The 17,082-nt window shown below is 54.1% G+C and overlaps 2 protein-coding genes across 2 annotated transcripts in view; one reads left to right on the forward strand and one right to left on the reverse strand.

Moving 5' to 3' along the window:
- On the reverse strand, window positions 1-12,949 carry MATN4 (matrilin 4). Its single transcript, XM_021077596.2, has 11 exons — window positions 12,634-12,949; window positions 10,025-10,138; window positions 8,580-9,149; window positions 7,741-7,863; window positions 5,486-5,608; window positions 5,262-5,384; window positions 5,034-5,156; window positions 3,935-4,348; window positions 3,679-3,831; window positions 442-549; window positions 1-358 (listed from the first exon to the last, which is right to left on the reverse strand). The coding sequence occupies exons 2-11, from the start codon at window positions 10,101-10,103 to the stop codon at window positions 300-302; spliced, it is 1,875 nt and encodes a 624-aa protein (XP_020933255.2). The 5' UTR covers window positions 10,104-10,138; window positions 12,634-12,949; the 3' UTR covers window positions 1-299.
- Window positions 10,846-17,082, forward strand: part of RBPJL (recombination signal binding protein for immunoglobulin kappa J region like) — a 17,809-nt gene continuing 11,572 nt past the window's right edge. The window contains exons 1-6 of the mRNA XM_021077696.2: window positions 10,846-11,076; window positions 12,602-12,710; window positions 14,009-14,134; window positions 16,071-16,141; window positions 16,311-16,426; window positions 16,694-16,868. Of these exons, the coding sequence (XP_020933355.2) occupies window positions 11,058-11,076; window positions 12,602-12,710; window positions 14,009-14,134; window positions 16,071-16,141; window positions 16,311-16,426; window positions 16,694-16,868 (616 nt within the window). The 5' untranslated portion in view covers window positions 10,846-11,057. The remainder of the gene's footprint in view (window positions 11,077-12,601; window positions 12,711-14,008; window positions 14,135-16,070; window positions 16,142-16,310; window positions 16,427-16,693; window positions 16,869-17,082) is intronic.

Genomic DNA, 17,082 nt, shown 5'->3' on the forward strand with positions numbered 1-17,082 from the left:
TCGTGGAAACCAGATTTTTTTTTTTTTTTTTAGAAAAAGAAAACAAAAAAAGAAATCCAACAAAGAACCGAGCGCAGCACGCGTCCCCCACATCCTCTCCCCCCGCGCCCCCGCAGTCCGGCTTCTGGTCCAGGCGAGGCCAGCTCGAGCGCAGCGCTGGGAGCCCGCCAGCGCCTCCTCCCCGACAGCCCAAGCCCGGGGGACCCAGGTTCTGCCCGGCCCCGGCTCCCCAAAGGCGCACGGGGGGACCCAGTCCGCGAATCTGCGCCCCCTGCCCGGGTCTGGACCACTCGCGGCCCTCACTTCTGGGCGGCCAGCTGGTTCTCCAGTTCCTCCAGGCGCGCGGTCAGCTGGGCCAGTGAGCGGTTAAGGAAGCCGCCGGGGGCCGCCGGGGTCCCTGCCTCTCCCCTCCAGCCCGCGCCCCCCTGCCCCAAAGGATATGATTCTGCGACAGACTCTCGAGCGCCCCCAGCGTGCGTCCCTGGAACTCCACGAGGCTGTCGCATTCGCAGGGGCTCCGAAGCTCTGTCCCGGCGCCGATGCCCTCCTCTGCCAGCGCGACACAGAGAGTCAAGGAAGTGAGAAGCTGCAGGAGGACCAGCCGGCCCTGGCCGAGCCCCTTCGATATCCCGCCATCTGGCCTGAGGCTGAGTGTATGGGTTTAGGATTCAGACAGTTTTAGGATGAGTCCCAGCTACATAACTGTGAGATACTGGAAAACTCACTCCACCTTTCCAAGCCTTAGTTTCCTTATCTATAAAAATGGATATAATGAAAAAACCTATTCGTTGGGTGGTGCTGTGGCTTGTAGGATTTTTCGAGTGTGTATGCGTGCACACATCTGAGAAGCTTTCTCAAATATTGATGCTTACTGGAATCACCAGGAGACTCGTATAACAGGGAAGGAGCTGAGATGCTGCATTTCTAAGACACTCCCAAACGATGCTGATACTGCTGGTCCTTGGACCACACTTTGAGTAGCAAGAATCACAGCAGCACCATCCAGATGCAACTTTAATAAGCAGTGATGGAAATGTTCTGCATCTGCCCTGTCTGGTGGAGTAGCCGCAAGACACAGGTGGCTATTTAACCCTTGAAATACAGCTAGCATGAATGAGAAATTAATTTAATGTAATAATTTAATCTAATTAAATGGGCATATGTAGCTAGTGGCTATCTTACTGGATGGTGCAGATCTAGCACATTACCTGACACAAGTAAATACTTTATGGTGCATTTCAACTAGACCAGTGGTTCTCCAAATGTGGTCCCTGGACCAGCAGCATCAGCATCACCTAGGAAGTTATTAGAAATGCAGATGGGGAGTTCCCGTCGTGGCGCAGTGGTTAACGAATCCGACTAGGAACCATGAGGTTGCGGGTTCGGTCCCTGCCCTTGCTCAGTGGGTTAACGATCCGGCGTTGCTGTGAGCTGTGGTGTAGGTTGCAGAGGCGGCTCGGATCCCGCATTGCTGTGGCTCTGGGGTAGGCCAATGGCTGTGGCTCCGGTTCGACCCCTAGCCTGGGGACCTCCATGTGCCGTGGGAGTGGCCCAAAGAAATAGCAAAAAGACAAAAAAAAAAGGAAATGCAGATGGTCAGATTCCACCCCAGACTGAGTGAATCAAAAACTCTGGGGTTGGAGCCAACAATCTGTGTTCTAACAAATCCTCCAGGTGAGTCTGTTGTACATGGCTGTTTAGAAAGCACTGATCCAAGTCTATCTTCTCATACAATTTAGTATCTCTGAAATCAAAATGAGTGCCTTACAAATATTTGGCACCTATTTTTTAGCAGTATAGAAAAAATGGTGAATTTTATGATGGATGGTATTTTATATTTACTGAATTCTGTAAATATGTGCCTTTGGGGGAGGTCTTTTTTTTTTTTTTAGGGCCACACTTGTGGCATATGGAAGTTCCCAGGCTACAGGTCCAATTGGAGCTGCAGTTGCTGGCCTATGCCACAGCCACAGCAACGCAGGATCTGAGCCTCATCTGTGAGCTACACTGACCTACACCACAGCAACGCTGGATCCCTTAACCCACTGAGCAAAGCCAGGGATCGAACCCATGTCCTCATGGATACTGGTTGGGTTCGTTACCACTGAGCTACATTAAAAACGGGAACTCCCCATTTTTAATATTATAGCACAATGTCTGGCACTTGGCTTTCAATACAGAGTTGCTGTTATGATTTAACAGTTATATCTCAGTCTTGTACGTGCCCTCATACAAACTGTTGTGTGTTGTGTCATCAGTGGTATTGATAATGGTCCCTAGAAAGGCTCCTAACTTTGCAGGTGGGGAAACTGAGGGCCAGAAAGGGGGAAGGATCTGCCCAAGGTCACCCAGCCAATTGGTGATGATCTCAGCCACAGAGCCCAGATTTCTCTTAGGATTCTGGAGGGAACCTGGGGCAGCCAGCACCTTCCCCTGTTACAGGAGAGGAAAGTTAAAAGAGGGATGGGGGTTAAGTGACTTGTACAAAGTCACACTGCAGGGGACCTAAGAGTTAAGATAAGAAGGAGCCTGAAGGAGCAGATTATCCAGTGCCTCCACAATACCTTAGCTAATGATTAGAAATAGCCTGGAGAGACTGGGGGAGAGAGAGGTTTGTGTGTGTGTGTGTGTGTGTGTGTGTGTATTTTTTTTCCTTTTAGGGCCGAACCTACAGCGTATGAAAGTTCCCTGGCCAGGAGTCGAATCAGAGCTGCAGCTGAGCCTTTACCACAGTCACAGGAATGCGGGATCCAAGATGCATCTGTGACCTACACAGCAGCTTGCAGCAATAGCGGATCCTTAACCCACTGAGCAAACCCAGCAATAGAACCTGCATCCTCATGAGCACGATGTCAGGTTCTTAACCCACTGAGCCACAGCAGGAACTCCTATTTTTTTTTTTTTTTTAACTATAGGTTCCCCAGGCCCGGCCCAGCCCTACTGAACCTAGCTCTGGAGGTGGGGCCTGGTAAACTGAAAGAACAGTCACATTTTGGGCCTAGGTTAGAGTCTAAAGACTATAGTAAAAAGCACCCCCAAGAAATGTCCTGTATCACCTCTAAAACACAGTACACAAAGTTCAACAGCCCACGTCCCCTCCACAGATAAAGTTGGTCATTTTTCCTTCAGTTGAGCACCACGAAAAGAGAATGGACTGAATTTATGGCAGATATAGATAGATATAGATGAGACATGTTTGTGTACTTGAAACATACCCAGTCCTGCCACTTTGCCAGGTCTATCAAGTTGAATTCCAGCAAGGTAAAGGGACCTAGGATGTGGCTCCCCTTACCCGTGCCGAGTTAGGCATGCCTTTGAAAAAACTCCCCCAAATTATTCTGAACACTCACTAATATGGGGGACAGGGAGCTTAATCTAATGCTTCTTACCCTTTAACATACACACTAATCCCCTGAGGGTCGTGTCAAAGTGTAGAATCGTGTTCAGCAGGTCTGAAGAGCGCGGGAAATACTCTAGTTCTAACAAACTACCGGGTAACCAACAGACCTACCGCGGATCCCCGCGGATCCACAGACCGCCCTTTGGGTAGCTGGGCTCTGTCCAGGAGCCCAACCCCTGGCTGTCGCTCAACGAAGGAGGCGGGATCGAATAGGAAAGGGCGTTGGAGGGTGCGCCGTGAGAGAGAGGAGGGGTCCCGCCCGAGACAGCTGTGCTCACCTGGGCAGATGCTGCCTTTGAGGTTCTCCAGCAGGTGCGTCATGGTGCTGAAGTCAGGCGAGTAGGACACGTGTAGTTCCGCCGGCTCCGAGGCGATTTCTCGCAGCTCCTCCTCCACCGCTTTGCCCACGCCCACCGCGTACATAACGATGCCTGCGGGGTCCGGGGGGACAAAGGGGGCGCCCCAGGCCTCAGGAAAGCCTCCTCCCCGCGTCCAACGCAACCTCAGGCCAGGGGCGCCCAAGCCCAAGCCCACCTTCCTCCTTGGCGCGCGCTGCCCACACTGAGACGTCATCCTGGGAGCGGCCGTCGGTGAAGACCAGGCCCACGCGTGGCACGTTGAGGGCTCGGGGCCGCGCGCCCTGAGCCTCCGAGAAGCTGTGCTCCACCATGTGGCGCAGCGCCAGCCCGGTCATGGTGCCGCGCTCCATGTACTCCACGGCCAGGACCGCCTGCTTCACCTCGGCCGCTGTGCCGTAGCGGCCCAGGGGGAACTCGGTACGCACGCGGCTGGAGAACTGCACCAGTCCCACGCGCGTGCCCTCGGGGGACACGTCCAGAAAGTCCACGATCTGGTTCACGAAGCGCTTCACCAGCTCGAAGTTCTGCGGGCGCACACTCTTGGAACCATCGACCAGCAGAACCAGGTCCACATGGCCTTCCCGGCATCCTACAGCAGGAGGATAAGAGCCAGGATTGAGCAACCAGATCCCGGCTTGGTGGCAGCCACCTGCTCATTCATTCATTTGCAAATACTTGTTACATAACAGATACCAGGAGGATGTAGGTTCCACCCCTAGCTTCCCTCAGTGGGTTAAGGATCCAGAGTTGCCATAAGGTGCGGCAATGGTTGCAGAATCTGCTCAGACCCGGTGTGGCTGTGGCGTGGGCCAACAACTTCAGCTCCCATTTGACCCCTAGCTTGGGAACTTCCATATGCAGCAGGTACAGCAAAAAAAAAAAAAAAAAAAAAGTTTTTTATATCACTAATATGATTTCATTATGCACTGTGGTTACACCCATTTCTGTATCCAGTATGGTTACACCCACCATTTGAAAAACTCGGAAGTAAGGCATTTAATCTTTATTTTGTAAGCACTGGTGAGCCATAGAAAGCTTCTGAGCAAAGGAGGAATGTGATCAAATACGTAATTTGAAGTTAACCTTGGCAGCAGGGTAGAAGGTTGAAGAGGAAAAGATGGAGACAGGGCATGGCACACCCTCCAACTCCACCACCACCAACACACACACATTCATACTGCACCCCTGGGCTACAGCGAGGTTGGAGTCAAGGGATGCTCAGAATGCAGGCAACTGGGCAGAGGCAGATGGAAACCCCTCCAACCCTAACTCACGGTTGCAGCTCTTGCCATCTGCCAGGAGCTGCTGCCCCTCAGGGCACAGGCAGCGGTAGGAGAGGCCCTCACTCACACACTGGAACTCGCATCCATGGTCTACACCGTTGCAAAGGTCCCGGGCTTAAAGGAGAGGTACATCAGGATGAATCGGGGCAGACTCCACCAGCTAAGATCCTTTTTGTGTGTGTGTGTGTCTGTGCACAAATGTAGGAGACCCCTTCTCACCCTGACAGCTCCTCCCGTCAGGCAGCAAGTCATGGCCCTCTCTGCAGCGGCACCTCGGGCCACCAAAGGTGTTAACACACTCATGTTGGCAGCTGTGGTTCCCAAAGCCGCAGTAGTCAATGGCTGGGGGGGAAGAAATGGACAGCAAAACATCACTTCCGGTTGGAATCCTCAGAGACCTCCTTCCAGGATGCAAGTGTGGGGGGTGGGGAGGTTCTGCTCACCCCTGCAGCTCCTCTGGTCCTGCTGGAGTACAAAGCCAGCTCGGCAGTGACAGAAATAGGAGCCTGGGGAGCTGACGCAATGATGCTCACAGCCATGGGTCTCTTCGGCGCACAGGTTGATGGCTGAGGAAGAGGTGAGATCAGCATGTGCCCTGCAGCTGCACTTTTTAGCCCTGACAGCACAAACCGCTGGGGAGCTTTTTAAAAATAGCTATGCCTGGGAGTGGAAATGAATCTGACTACTATCCATGAGGACGCAGGTTTCATCCCTGGCCTCCCTTAGTGGGTTAAGGATCCTGTGTTGCTGTGGCTGTGGTGTAGGCTGGAGCTACAGGTGTAATTTGACCCCTAGCTTGGGTACCTCCATATGCCGCAGGTGCAGCCCTAAAAAGACAAAAACAAAAACAAAAACAAAAACCCAATGCCTGGAACCCAACTCTGAAAGATCCTGACCTAGTCTGGGGTTTACCCAGGTATCTATGATTTTTCTAAGTGTAGCCTCCTTCCCACTGGGCCAAATGGCCCTCCTAACTCAAGCCCCTGATGGATCCTAGCATGCCCATTACTCAGCCAGACATAAGAACAGGAATCCACAGTTGTAGAAGACAGGACCCCTGCCCTCAAGATGCTCACAGGGCAGGACCCGGCTCTGTCCCTTTACCTGTCTGAGTCTTCACTTTCCCATCTGCAAAATGGGTATATAATGGAAGAGGGCAATTGCTATTTACACCTGCCTTCTGGAGAGGGTGCGCTATCGCCCCGTTGAGTATCTTGATGGTTCTTATGTGAAAATATGGCATGGAGCTGAGCTGGGGGAACAGAGAGAGATAAACTGCTCTCATAAAAATGTGAGAATGTGTTGTTCCTAGAAAAGAGAGAGGGAGTGGAGAGAGGAGGGGAAAGAACAAAGGAGATGCTGCGAAGGAGAGTAACTGGGTTGAGTTTGTCAGTGAAAAATCCCCTGGAGTGGGGTGAATGAGAATTTTCAGGATCAAGGGTGTCTAATATTCAAATATGAATAATGTGGAGGTTTTTTCTGTGTGTGTGTTTCCCATCACTTAGATATAAGTCATGCCTCTGTCCACCTCCATCTTTTGTAAAACAGAGGTATGAGCGACCTACATAGACACACACATACCCTTGTGTGCACAAGTATGTAAACCAAGAAAGAGGCTGATCTACATGCATAGGACAAGAAGAGCGTGTGGGGATTGGGAAATTGAGAGAGGACCCATAAACTGAATGAATTCAGCAGAAACTCAGAGCGAGAGGTGACCACAGAATGTAAGCACTTGGGGAATTCTCAGAGATCTTGGGGAGGTTTTTGGGGTTTTGTTTTTGCTTTGTTTTGTTTTCAGCATGCCTGTGGCATGCAGAAGTTCCCAGGCCAGGGACCGAACCCACCCCACAGCAGCGACCTGAGCCACAGCAATGACAATGCCAGGTCCTTAACCTGCTGAGCCACCAGGGAACTCCTTGGGGAGGGTTTTGAATGTTCACAGATCATCAAACGGAGCTTCAAGCCAGCCTTTTCTAAGCCCCAGAAACAAGAAGACCCCAGCTGACATCTGGGTTACTGGAAACACAGGACCCCTTTTTCCAGAATGTTGTGAGGTTGAGAGACATCATGTATGTAACACCCCTAGCACCATGTCTGATGCTAACTTGGCATTCAGTAAATGGTAGCTACCATTATGATCAGAAGGTTGGACATGTATACACACAGGGGGAAAAAATCCAATTGTATAAGCAAAGCCTTTCGGAAGGCAAAAAGGAAGAACCAGGTCTTGAGAGATTTGCAGGTGCAAAGCGGAGCAGCAAGAGCAGCCCAGGTGAGCAGCCAGGAAAGAACTGAGATGCAGAGGCAGGAATGAGCAGCATATACGGCGGTGGGGAATTTAGGGGTGTATGGAGACCCCAACATTGTCTAAGTAACAGAAACAGTAAAGATGTGCCTGTGAAAAGATATATGTTTGGGAGGTGTTTTGAAGCCAGGGAGGAGACAAGCCTGAAAGAGGAGGGAGAGAAGGCTGTGGACAATACACTTAACAAGGGGGTCAAGATTTCTAGCCCTGGTCCCGCCCAGGACTTTGTGTGACCCCAGGAAATACCTTCCCTTTCCTAGACCTGAAAAGTGAGGGAGCTGGACTTTGACTTGCAAAGGCCCTTCCAGGCTCATTGGATTGATGCTGGGCCAATAGGGAGCCGCAGAAGGATCAAGAGCAGTGAGACTGCAGGGCAGGGGTAGTTCTCACCCAAACAGCTCTTGTTATCTGCTGCTAGCCGGTAGCCAGGGTTGCAGGCACAGTGGAACGTGCCTGGGGCGCTCACACACTGGTGCTGGCAGCCGTGTCCCCCCTCAGCACACAAGTCCTTTCCTGAGGACACACAAGAGTAGAGTCAGCAGGGGACAGATGGCCAGAACCTTCAACAAGAGAGAGCTGGATGGGGTCAGAGGCAGACACCATTCTAAAGGATGCCTTTAGATGGACTATGACTCCTTTCACAGGGGCCAATCCTGATGAGAGGGACGTGAGTAGCCCCTGTGAATAGGCTCAGAAGACCGGGGCACTGGACCAGATGGGTCAGCAGGATAAGGGAGAACTACACGGAGTAAGGCAGAGGAGGTGAAGAGATGCTAAATCAAGGTGGACTTAATAACTCAAGGTGTGACTATGACAGATCTTGCAGCGTTGTGGGAGGGGCTAGAATGAGCATGGCCGCGGTTTATGCCTAGGCGGGCGGGGCTTGACTCTTCGACGTAGGCAATGGGTCTCAGTTTTGAGAAGTGGTGTTTCTTTTGTAGATGGGACGGGTTTGGAGTTAACGAGCCAGTGGTAAAGGACAGCCTCTCATCAACGTGGGCCGGCAAGCTAAACGTAGCAACCTGCGGGCGAAGCCTTAAGCAAAAATGGGCAGGGCCGAAATTCGACACAGCCTGCAGTAGGTCGAGGCAAAACTACTGCCTGTTGGGCAGGGCTAAAGGTAGAGTGGGCGGGGCAACCCGGGAAGGGGTGCGAATCACTGCAGGGTTGGAACAGGAATCCAAACGGCCGAAGAGTTCCAGCCTTGCTCCAGCGCTCCTCTCACTCACGACACAGCCGGCCCTGGAACTGCTGGCCAAACTCCTGGATGAGGTCGAAGGACTCAACAAGGAAGACGTGCTCGTCCAGCGGGGGAGATGCCATGGCGCGCAGGGAGCCGACGTCGGCGCGCTGCACACCCACGGCGTAGATCTCGATGCCACGGGCGCGCGCCTGCGCCGCCACTTCGGCCACGCGATCCTGGGGCCGCCCGTCGGTCACGATGACAGCGACACGCGGCACGCGCGCCTCTGGTGGGCGCGCGCCCTCGGCCACGCTGAAGGCCACGTTCATGGCATACTGGATTGCCAGACCCGTCATGGTGCCCTGCGCCAGTGGCACTAAAGCGCGAATGGCGCCCTCCATATCCTCACGGCGCGAAAAGGCACCGAGCGGGAAGACGCTCTGCACTTGACTCGAATACTGGATTACTCCGACGCGCGTGGCGTTAGGTCCTACGTCCAAGCTGCGGAGGAGGCCCACCAGGAACTGCCGCATCGTCTCAAATTCGAAGGGGCGCACGCTGCGGGAGCTATCAATCACGAACACCAAATCCAGGGGCCCAGTGCGGCACCTGGGACCTACGAGGAGATCAGAGAGAACTTTCCTAGGTTAGCAAAGCCTCACCAGCAGAAAAAATTACACAGAAACCCAGGGCGGAACGGTGCCCTTCTGGTGTAACAGCACACAGCACAGAATTAACCAAGCAAATGCGGGTTAGATCTATTCCACTCTGCCAGCATTTGCTGAGGGCCTGGGCTAGGAAGCTGCACCAAATCTCTACCGCACAGCTCTGAGAGCTATTCTGAAGAGATATTATTCATTCAGGATGGAGGCGAAGGGATGCTGCAAACTCAAACGCCTAAAGGAGCCACACAGGCAACATAAATGAGGGAATGGGTTGAGTTAGGATGGCGGATATCCTGAAAGCCAATATCGCTTTTTAAATTCTATTTATTTATTTATCTATCTATCTATGTTTGCTTTTTAGGGCCGCACCTGTGGCATAGGGAAGTTTCAACTGAGCGAGGCCAGGGATTAAACCCGCATCCTCATGGATGCTAGTCACATCCACAACGGGAATTCTCCCGTATTGCTCCTAGAGTAGGCAGCTCCTGCCACATGTTGCCTTGCAGCTGTGAGGCCCCCATGTTAGCGGATCTTTGGACTTTTCAAGAGAAGCCCCAAATCGGAGTTTTTATCTGAAATCTCTTAATTTTTCTTCCCCAATTAACTTGTAAAATTGAAACATCGACCGGGCAGTTTTGCATGACCCCAAATTTGTTACCTCCAATCCACATCCTACAGATGGGAAAACTGAAGTCCAGAGACGTGAACCCAGCCCCTTATGGTCCCAAAACTCTTGCTTTTCTCTCCCCAGCAGGCAGTTGGCTGCGGGTGGAGAACCTGCTTTTGCTCCCCTCCCCCTACTGGTGAGGGTTGGGCCCCTGCTCACCTGCGAACTGGAGCTGCGTTTCCCAGGGCTGGAGAAGGAGCAGTAACAGGGGCAGCAGCAAACCTAGAAGCCCCCTCATGGCGCTCGGGGAACAGAGAGCGGAACTATCAGGACCTGAAGGGAGGAAGGAATATAGCAAAGCAATAGTATTTACAGAACTCTTGTTTAGGCATTTTGAAGGGGAGGAGGGTCATGGGTTTATTTTACTAATTTCTCTACTTTTGTGTATGCTTGAAACTTTTTATAATAAAAGAAATTCATTAGCGTGAGATTGCTGGAAACACAACGAATTCCACTTTGCAGAACTGCAGAATAGTAAATAAATAGAAAGTAGGTAAAAATATACAAACTGTAAAAAGGAAACACCTTTCCTAAATGCCAGACACGGTGCTTCAGGGGCATTCATTAAATCCTCTGGACAATTCTATGAGTCTAAGGCTGTTGTTCCCATTGTACAGATGAGGAAACAGGCTCAGAAAACTTCCTCGCTGGTACCCAAAGTCACGCGGCAAGAAAGTGGTTGCGCCGGGATGCAATCCTATGTCCATGGAGGTCCGAGGACCAGCCCGCGTAAACCTTTGCAGACAGAAGCCATTCCCCACCTCGCTCCCTCCCGTCTGCACACAAGGCACCTCTGTGTGGCAGTCCTCCCACTCCACCCCCTGCCCCCACCCCACCCCACACACACATGTGCACCGCCCCGCCGCAGTCGCGCACTGCATTGGCCGAAACCCACAACGCGGATCAACTCGATACTTGGCACCGCCCTTGCCGTCTGCTCTCAAAAGAGGCCGCCAGGGGGCGCCTTCTCGGGTCTGGCTGTGTTGGCTAGGTGGCCGTGGGAAGCCCACATCTGCCCAGCAGGTGCCCCTGCCCAAAGCAAACAGGGGGCCGGGAGCCCCAGGGCCTTGGAGATAAGGCCCGGGCAGAATATATCCGGGGGTAGGGCCGAGGAGCAGAAGCGCCGGGTTCCGGGGAGAGTGGCATAGGACACGCGCCGGACGCGAACAGGCCGGGGCCTCGGAAAGCGGCCATGGACCCTGTGGGGGCAGGTGAGAGCTCGCTTTTCCTGGGCCCTTGGCGCCCTCCCTTGAGAACCACGAAGGACCCTTGTACAGATGGGAAAAGCGAGGCCAAAGAAGGTGGTCCGCGGAGCTGCAAAGGAACCTAAGATTCCTGGCCCCCTTTCTCCCTTCTGAGCTACCTAGCAACCTGGCGCCTAGACAGCACTCTTTTCCTTCCATTCATTCCCTCGGGGGCCCTACTCCACCCCCACCCCCGCGCCCCTTGCTGAAGCTGTGTTAGCCATTTTTCTGTGTCTATTTCTTAGCAGAGGGGACCAGCTGCCCCAAATTCAACCGCAGCCCCGCCCCCCCTCCCCAATTCCGTGAATGGTCCTATTCTGAGCAAGGTCGGGTGCCTGTCTCTTCCTCCAGGCGCCCTTCCCGGCCTGGATCCCTACTGCCTTTGCCTTTCAGGCTTCGTAGAGGAACAAAAACCCCTCTGGCAGGACCCATAGTGGGAGGGTGACTAAGCCAGAAGTGCCAGCTGCTGCTGGAGGTGGAAGGGTGAGGAATGCCTCCTCCAGCTTGGCCTACACTCCAGGCATGGCTACAGTCCAGGAAGGCAGTCCAGACATGTCTCTGAGGAGCATGAGGGTAAAGGCACAAGGGGCCTTTGCCACCTCCCATCCTTTCCCACCTGCAGAAGCCTCTGGGCTCCCAAATCTTGATTAAGCTCCCCCTTAACCTGCTCTTGGCCTGAGCCAATATCTCTCCTTGGCACCCCACCTCCACCCAATCCTAGAAAGTCAAAAGAGCGCTTGCCCTTTGAGCGCTTGTTCTCTTTGTGGCCCAGTGAGCTAGGGACCCAGCTAGTATCCATGAAGATGCGGCTTGGACCCCTGGCCTTCTCAGTGGATTAAGGAACCCCCAATACAGTGAGCTGTGGTGTAGGCAGCCGACGCAGCTTGGATCCCTCATGGCTGTGACTGTGGCTGTGGCTGGCAGTTGCAGCTCCGATTCAACCCCTAGCCTGGGAACTTCCATATGGTGCAAGTGGGGCCCTCGAAAGCAAAGAAAAAAAAAAATAGCGCTTGCCTCAAAGTTCATCACCTTTCCCACCCCTTATTCTACAGAGGAGGGAACCAGGTCCAGGGAGAGTAAAGTTTTGCCCAGGTCACACCACAACGTGGCAAGTGACAGGGCTGCCACTAGAACCCGGAGCTCCTCTGAGGGGGTTAATCCTGGAGTCAAGAAGAAAGATTCAGGAAATGCACTTAGGGTGGGGAAAGTGGACTGTCGAGAGAGGAGAGGTCTGTGAAGGTCCTCAAGACTTGGCTGAAGAATAAATACCTCGAGGACTTTACTGGGGCTGGGAGCGGGAGGGGGTGCTGGCAGGGGTCCTTGGAGGGAGAAGATTAGGGGAAAAGCCCCCCTCCCCATTTTGGAGGCCCTGCAGGCGCGGGGCTCAATTTGAAAAGGACCCTACAGAGCTGGCGAAGGGCACTGCAGGTCAGACGGGGGCACAGCGGTCACAAACCATCGCCAGGTCTGGCTTGATGCCTGCTCCCCGCAGACCCTTCAGGGCCCCCAGGCCCTTTGACTCACCTGAGCCTGCCGGACAGCTCCGAGGCGCGGCCGCAGAGCGGAGCCGACGGGCGGAGCCTCCGGGGCAGTTGGACCAGGTAACGGCGCGGGCGGCTTGCCGGAGGTGGGGACCGCCAGGCAGCTGGAGCGAGCGGAGGCGGCGGCCGCATTTAACCCGGGGGCTGGCGGGTGGGGAGAAGGAGCGCGGCCCGCGACCCCTCCCACTGGCAGGGAGCGATCCCCCTTCCTCCGGGGGCTGGGGCGGGGCCAGCGCGGCGCCCCCCGCTCCCGCTACCCCTGGAGCCGCAGAAGCGAACTGCGGGGCGGGAATTGGGCTACAGCGGGAGGCTGGGCGGCTGCGCTCTGCGCTGCCGGAATGCGTTGGAAGCCTCCGAGGCATTACCCTGGGGAGAGCCCCAAGGGGCGGAGCGGGGCCTGGCTCAGCCGGCTGCCTGGCCCCGCTTCCGAGGGCGCGGTCCCGCTCTAGCCTCCCCCACCCCCTTCGCCCCCACCAGGGGTGGGGGGAGGTCGGGGACTCTGGTCCTGCGAAGAGGGTAAAGAGTTCAGAAGGGCAGCTTCAGGGTTTGTGGCTCTGCCCAGGCCCTTCCTGGTGGTCCCTCAAATTCTGCCATCACGAACGCTGTTCCACGTTCTCGGCAATTACTTAGGTCTTAGGCCCACCCACCCTCACCCATCAAAACTCCCAGGTCGAGAAGCCACTAGACCTAGAGGCTCTGACTGGCCCATGGCCCACTCCACGGGGCCGATGGAGGCCCTGTAATCTGGGGAAAGGAAGCTAGGACAGCAATAGGCCCCCTCTTGGGAGAAAGGATTTAGGAGTGTTGCTTTAACCCAGAAAAGACTCCAATATTCCCCCAGGATCCCGGGGACACGGTTGGGGGCCCACCCACGTTTTCAGGCATCTGCGGGCAGCCAAGAAAGCACTCTGGTCCAGGGGTCCAGCAAAAGCTCTTCCCCACCCCCATCAAGACTGCGCTGGGGTGGGTCTCCTCAGGGTGCAGGCAAGCCATGCGCCCTCAGAAACTCTTTCTTCATCCCAAGCCCGGCACAAGCAGGGCCTTTGTGCCACCGGGGCCTCTCCCCAAAGCTCCAGGCGGCAGTGGGCGCCAAGCCAGACCTGCGGAGTGGCGCCTGGGTGGTCCCGGTGGGCTCCATGCAGGCTTCCCTGAGCACCACGCAACCCAAATATTTAGCCCACAGCTTGCGCCCAAGTCCCCTCCCTTGCCCAATGCTTATTCTCTTTGACCCCGAGGGGGTAGAACTAAAACGGTGCCTTCCTCCGATCCATTTCATTCAACCTTACCCCCTTCCGGCTCTCTGTCGCCTGGCGCCTCGATGTTCCCTGCTGCTGGCGCCTGCCCGCCCCCACTCCCAGGTCATCCCCAGAGCCCGCCGCCCTCCTGCGGGAAGGCGTGCGCTGGTGCCTGCAGCAGCAGTGCGAACAGACGGTGCGGATCCTGCACGCCAAGGTGGCCCAGAAGTCCTACGGAAATGAGAAGCGGTAGGTCCCTCAGTGGCCCCTCCAAAGTCCCTGCGACCCGACCTTCATCCCTATGGGCTCCTCCGTGTTTGGCGTCTTAGAACCTGGAGAGGACTCAGGGCTCAGCCGTTGGCCAATCAGGGGTCTTTTCCTTCAGCCGCCATTGGCTCTGATGTCGGTTCGTAGCAGAACCTCCCTGTGAATTTCCAATTCATTCACTCATTCACCCATTCACTCATTCTTTCTTTCCACAGCTATCTACTGAGTGCCCCTCATGTGCCAGGCTCTCTGGCACTGCTGAGCATCAGGCATACAGCTGAATGAGACAGATACAGTCCCTGCCCTCGTGACATCTTCACTCTAGTGTGAAAGAGACAGGCAAATAAAGTCTTCACAAATCAGTGAACGAGACGCTTCCAGATTGCGATGAAAGCTAAAAGGGAAGCAGAACAGAGGGATGCGATAGAAACTGAGGAGCAGGGGTACTTTAGCTGGCAAGGACAAGGTGGTAAGCCTTTTAAAGAGGTGACTTCTGAATTGAGACTTGAAGGGGAAAATGGAGCCAGACATGAGAAAATCTAGGGGAAATGGGAGTTTCCATCGTGGCACAGTGGTTAACGAATCCGACTAGGAACCATGAGGTTTGCGGGTTCCATCCCTGGCATTGCTCAGTGGGTTAAGGATCCGGCATTGCCCTGAACTGTGGTGTAGGCTGCAGATGTGGCTCAGATGCCACGTTGCTGTGGCTCTGGCGTAGGCCTGCGGCTACAGCTCTGATTCGACCCCTAGCCTGGGAACCTCCATGTGCCGAGGTAAATATAAATATAAGCTTAAAAAAAAGAAAGACAATCTAGGGGAAATGTATTCCACTTAGAAGGGACAGGAAATGCGATGATCTTCACACTTCACACTTGGCCTGTACAAGCTATAAAAGAAGTCAAAGTTGCTGGAATTAGAGACAGAGGGGGGACCTTTAGGAAATAAAATTGGAGAGGTAAGCAGGGGCCAGATCATGTGAGGGCTTTGAGTTTAAACCTGGTGGCCTAGCCATTGAGGACCCTGCATTGTCACTGCTGCAGCGTGGGTTCGATCCCTGGCTCAGGAACGTCGACATGCCAAAAGAAAAAAAGGAAAAGAAGAAAAAAAAAAATCACTGGAAGATTTTAAGAAGATGAGTAACATACTCTTTTTTTTTTTTTTTTTTTTTTTTTTGGCTGCACCCACAGCATTTGGAAGTTGCTTGAGCCACAGCGATGACAATGCAGAGTCCTTAATGGCGAGGCCACCAGGGAACTCTTGAGTAATATGCTCTTTAAAAATATATATTTTTTGTAAGAACATTCTGGGAGTTGCCTTCGTGGCTCAGCGGTAAAGAACCTGACTAGGATCCATGAGGATATGGGTTCGATCCCTGGCCTCACTCAGTGGGTTAAGGATCCAGCGTTGCTGCAAGCTGTGGTGTAGGCCAGCAGCTGTATCTCTGACTCGACCCCTAGCCTGAGAACTTCCAATATGCCACGCAGGTGCAGCCCTAAAAAGCAAATAAAATAAAATAAAAAATTTTTTTAAAGTTAAAAAAAAAAGAACATTCTGGCAGCTGTGTGAAAAACATGTTGAAGGAGGTAGGAATGGAAGCTGAGACATTAGTTGGAAGGCTGATGCTGTGGTCCAGGCAAAAACGGATGGCAGTTGGGACTGAGGTATAGGTGTTAAGAAGCCAGTGGATTCACCCTCTCAAAGAGGGTGATGGGCTTAACTGATGGATTGAATGAGGAATAAGAAAAAAAAAAAAAAAAGATTGAGGTGTTAATGAAGTTCACTGTCACAGAGAAGGGGGGGCGGTGAGAAATGTGGAGGGGAATCAAAGATTCTGTCGGGTGTTTTCTACCTTTGAGATATCAACAGGACAGTCAAGTGGAGATCCATTTACGAGTCCTGAGCTTACATGTCTCCGCAGGTTCTTCTGCCCCCCGCCCTGTGTCTACCTTGCAGGTCCCGGATGGAGGGTGAAACCACTGCAGGGACAAGGTGAGGGCGGACCCAGGGCTGCCAGGCGCCTCCCTCTGCTCCGGGACCTCTCAGTAGGGCCCGGGAGCGGGAAGGTTCGTTGTCACAGTCTCGCCGCGCCCCCTGGTGGCGAGAACCAAATTTGCCTGGCACCTGATTCGGTCTAGAGCCCGCTCGCGTCCCTTTCCAGCCCACCAGGCAGGGGAGACCGGGCCCATGGTGTGTGGCTACATGGGACTGGACGGCGCGTCCGGCAGCGCCGCAGAGACGCAGAAGTTGAATTTTGAAGAGCAGCCGGACTCCAGGGTGAGAGTGCATGGGAGGGGGTCTGATTCCTGCTCCCATCCCTGCCTCTCCTTTGAAGAAGGGCGGGGGGACCCCTTCCCTTGCAGAAGCCAAAAGATAAGTGGGGATGCTGAGAGACCGGGGTTCTGCCTTGAGGGTGAGCCCAAGAACTTGGACATGCAGCTTCATGGCATGTCCGACGGGGCGGACGTTAGATGACTGCCGGAGATCGGTTCATCGGGGGCAGAGGGCTGGAATGAGACCACCCCATCCTCGCGAACTCCGTAGGAATTCGGTTGCGCCAAGACTCTCTACATCTCGGACGCTGACAAAAGGAAGAACTTCCGGCTGGTGCTGCGACTAGTGCTGCGAGGGGGCCGGGAGCTGGGCACTTTCCACAGCCGCCTCATCAAGGTCATCTCGAAGCCGTCGCAGAAGAAGCAGTCGCTGAAAAATACAGACTGTGAGCGGGGCGGGGCCTGGCCGCCGGGCTGGGTGGGGAGGTGCCAGCCGGTTCTGGTGGATAGATTTGGGAGGAGGGAGGGGGAGAGGCCTGGATTGTGGGAGTGAGTTATTCTAGCGAGAGGGGCGGGGTCTGGATGAGTGGGCTGAGCTTCAATCTGAAAATGGGAAGAGTTACGGAGGCAAGAGCAAAGGGGAGAGATCCGACTTGAGGT

Source organism: Sus scrofa, chromosome 17 (genome assembly GCF_054392235.1).
Source record: "Sus scrofa isolate SSC_HxYL_T2T_F1_AM1 chromosome 17, Sscrofa_HxYL_maternal_Yorkshire_Landrace_v2.0, whole genome shotgun sequence".
NCBI lineage: Eukaryota > Metazoa > Chordata > Mammalia > Artiodactyla > Suidae > Sus > Sus scrofa.

What these genes read in the sequence shown, in the direction of transcription:
- MATN4 (XM_021077596.2), bottom strand. Translation starts at nt 10,103, where the DNA reads ATGAGGGGGCTTCTAGGTTTGCTGCTGCCCCTGTTACTGCTCCTTCTC. An exon ending in TGACGGGAGGAGCTGTCAGG is followed by an intron (nt 5,157 to 5,261) that starts GTGAGAAGGGGT and finishes CTCTCCTTTAAG; the next exon opens with CCCGGGACCTTTGCAACGGT. An exon ending in AGATGGCAAGAGCTGCAACC is followed by an intron (nt 4,349 to 5,033) that starts GTGAGTTAGGGT and finishes CTCCTGCTGTAG; the next exon opens with GATGCCGGGAAGGCCATGTG.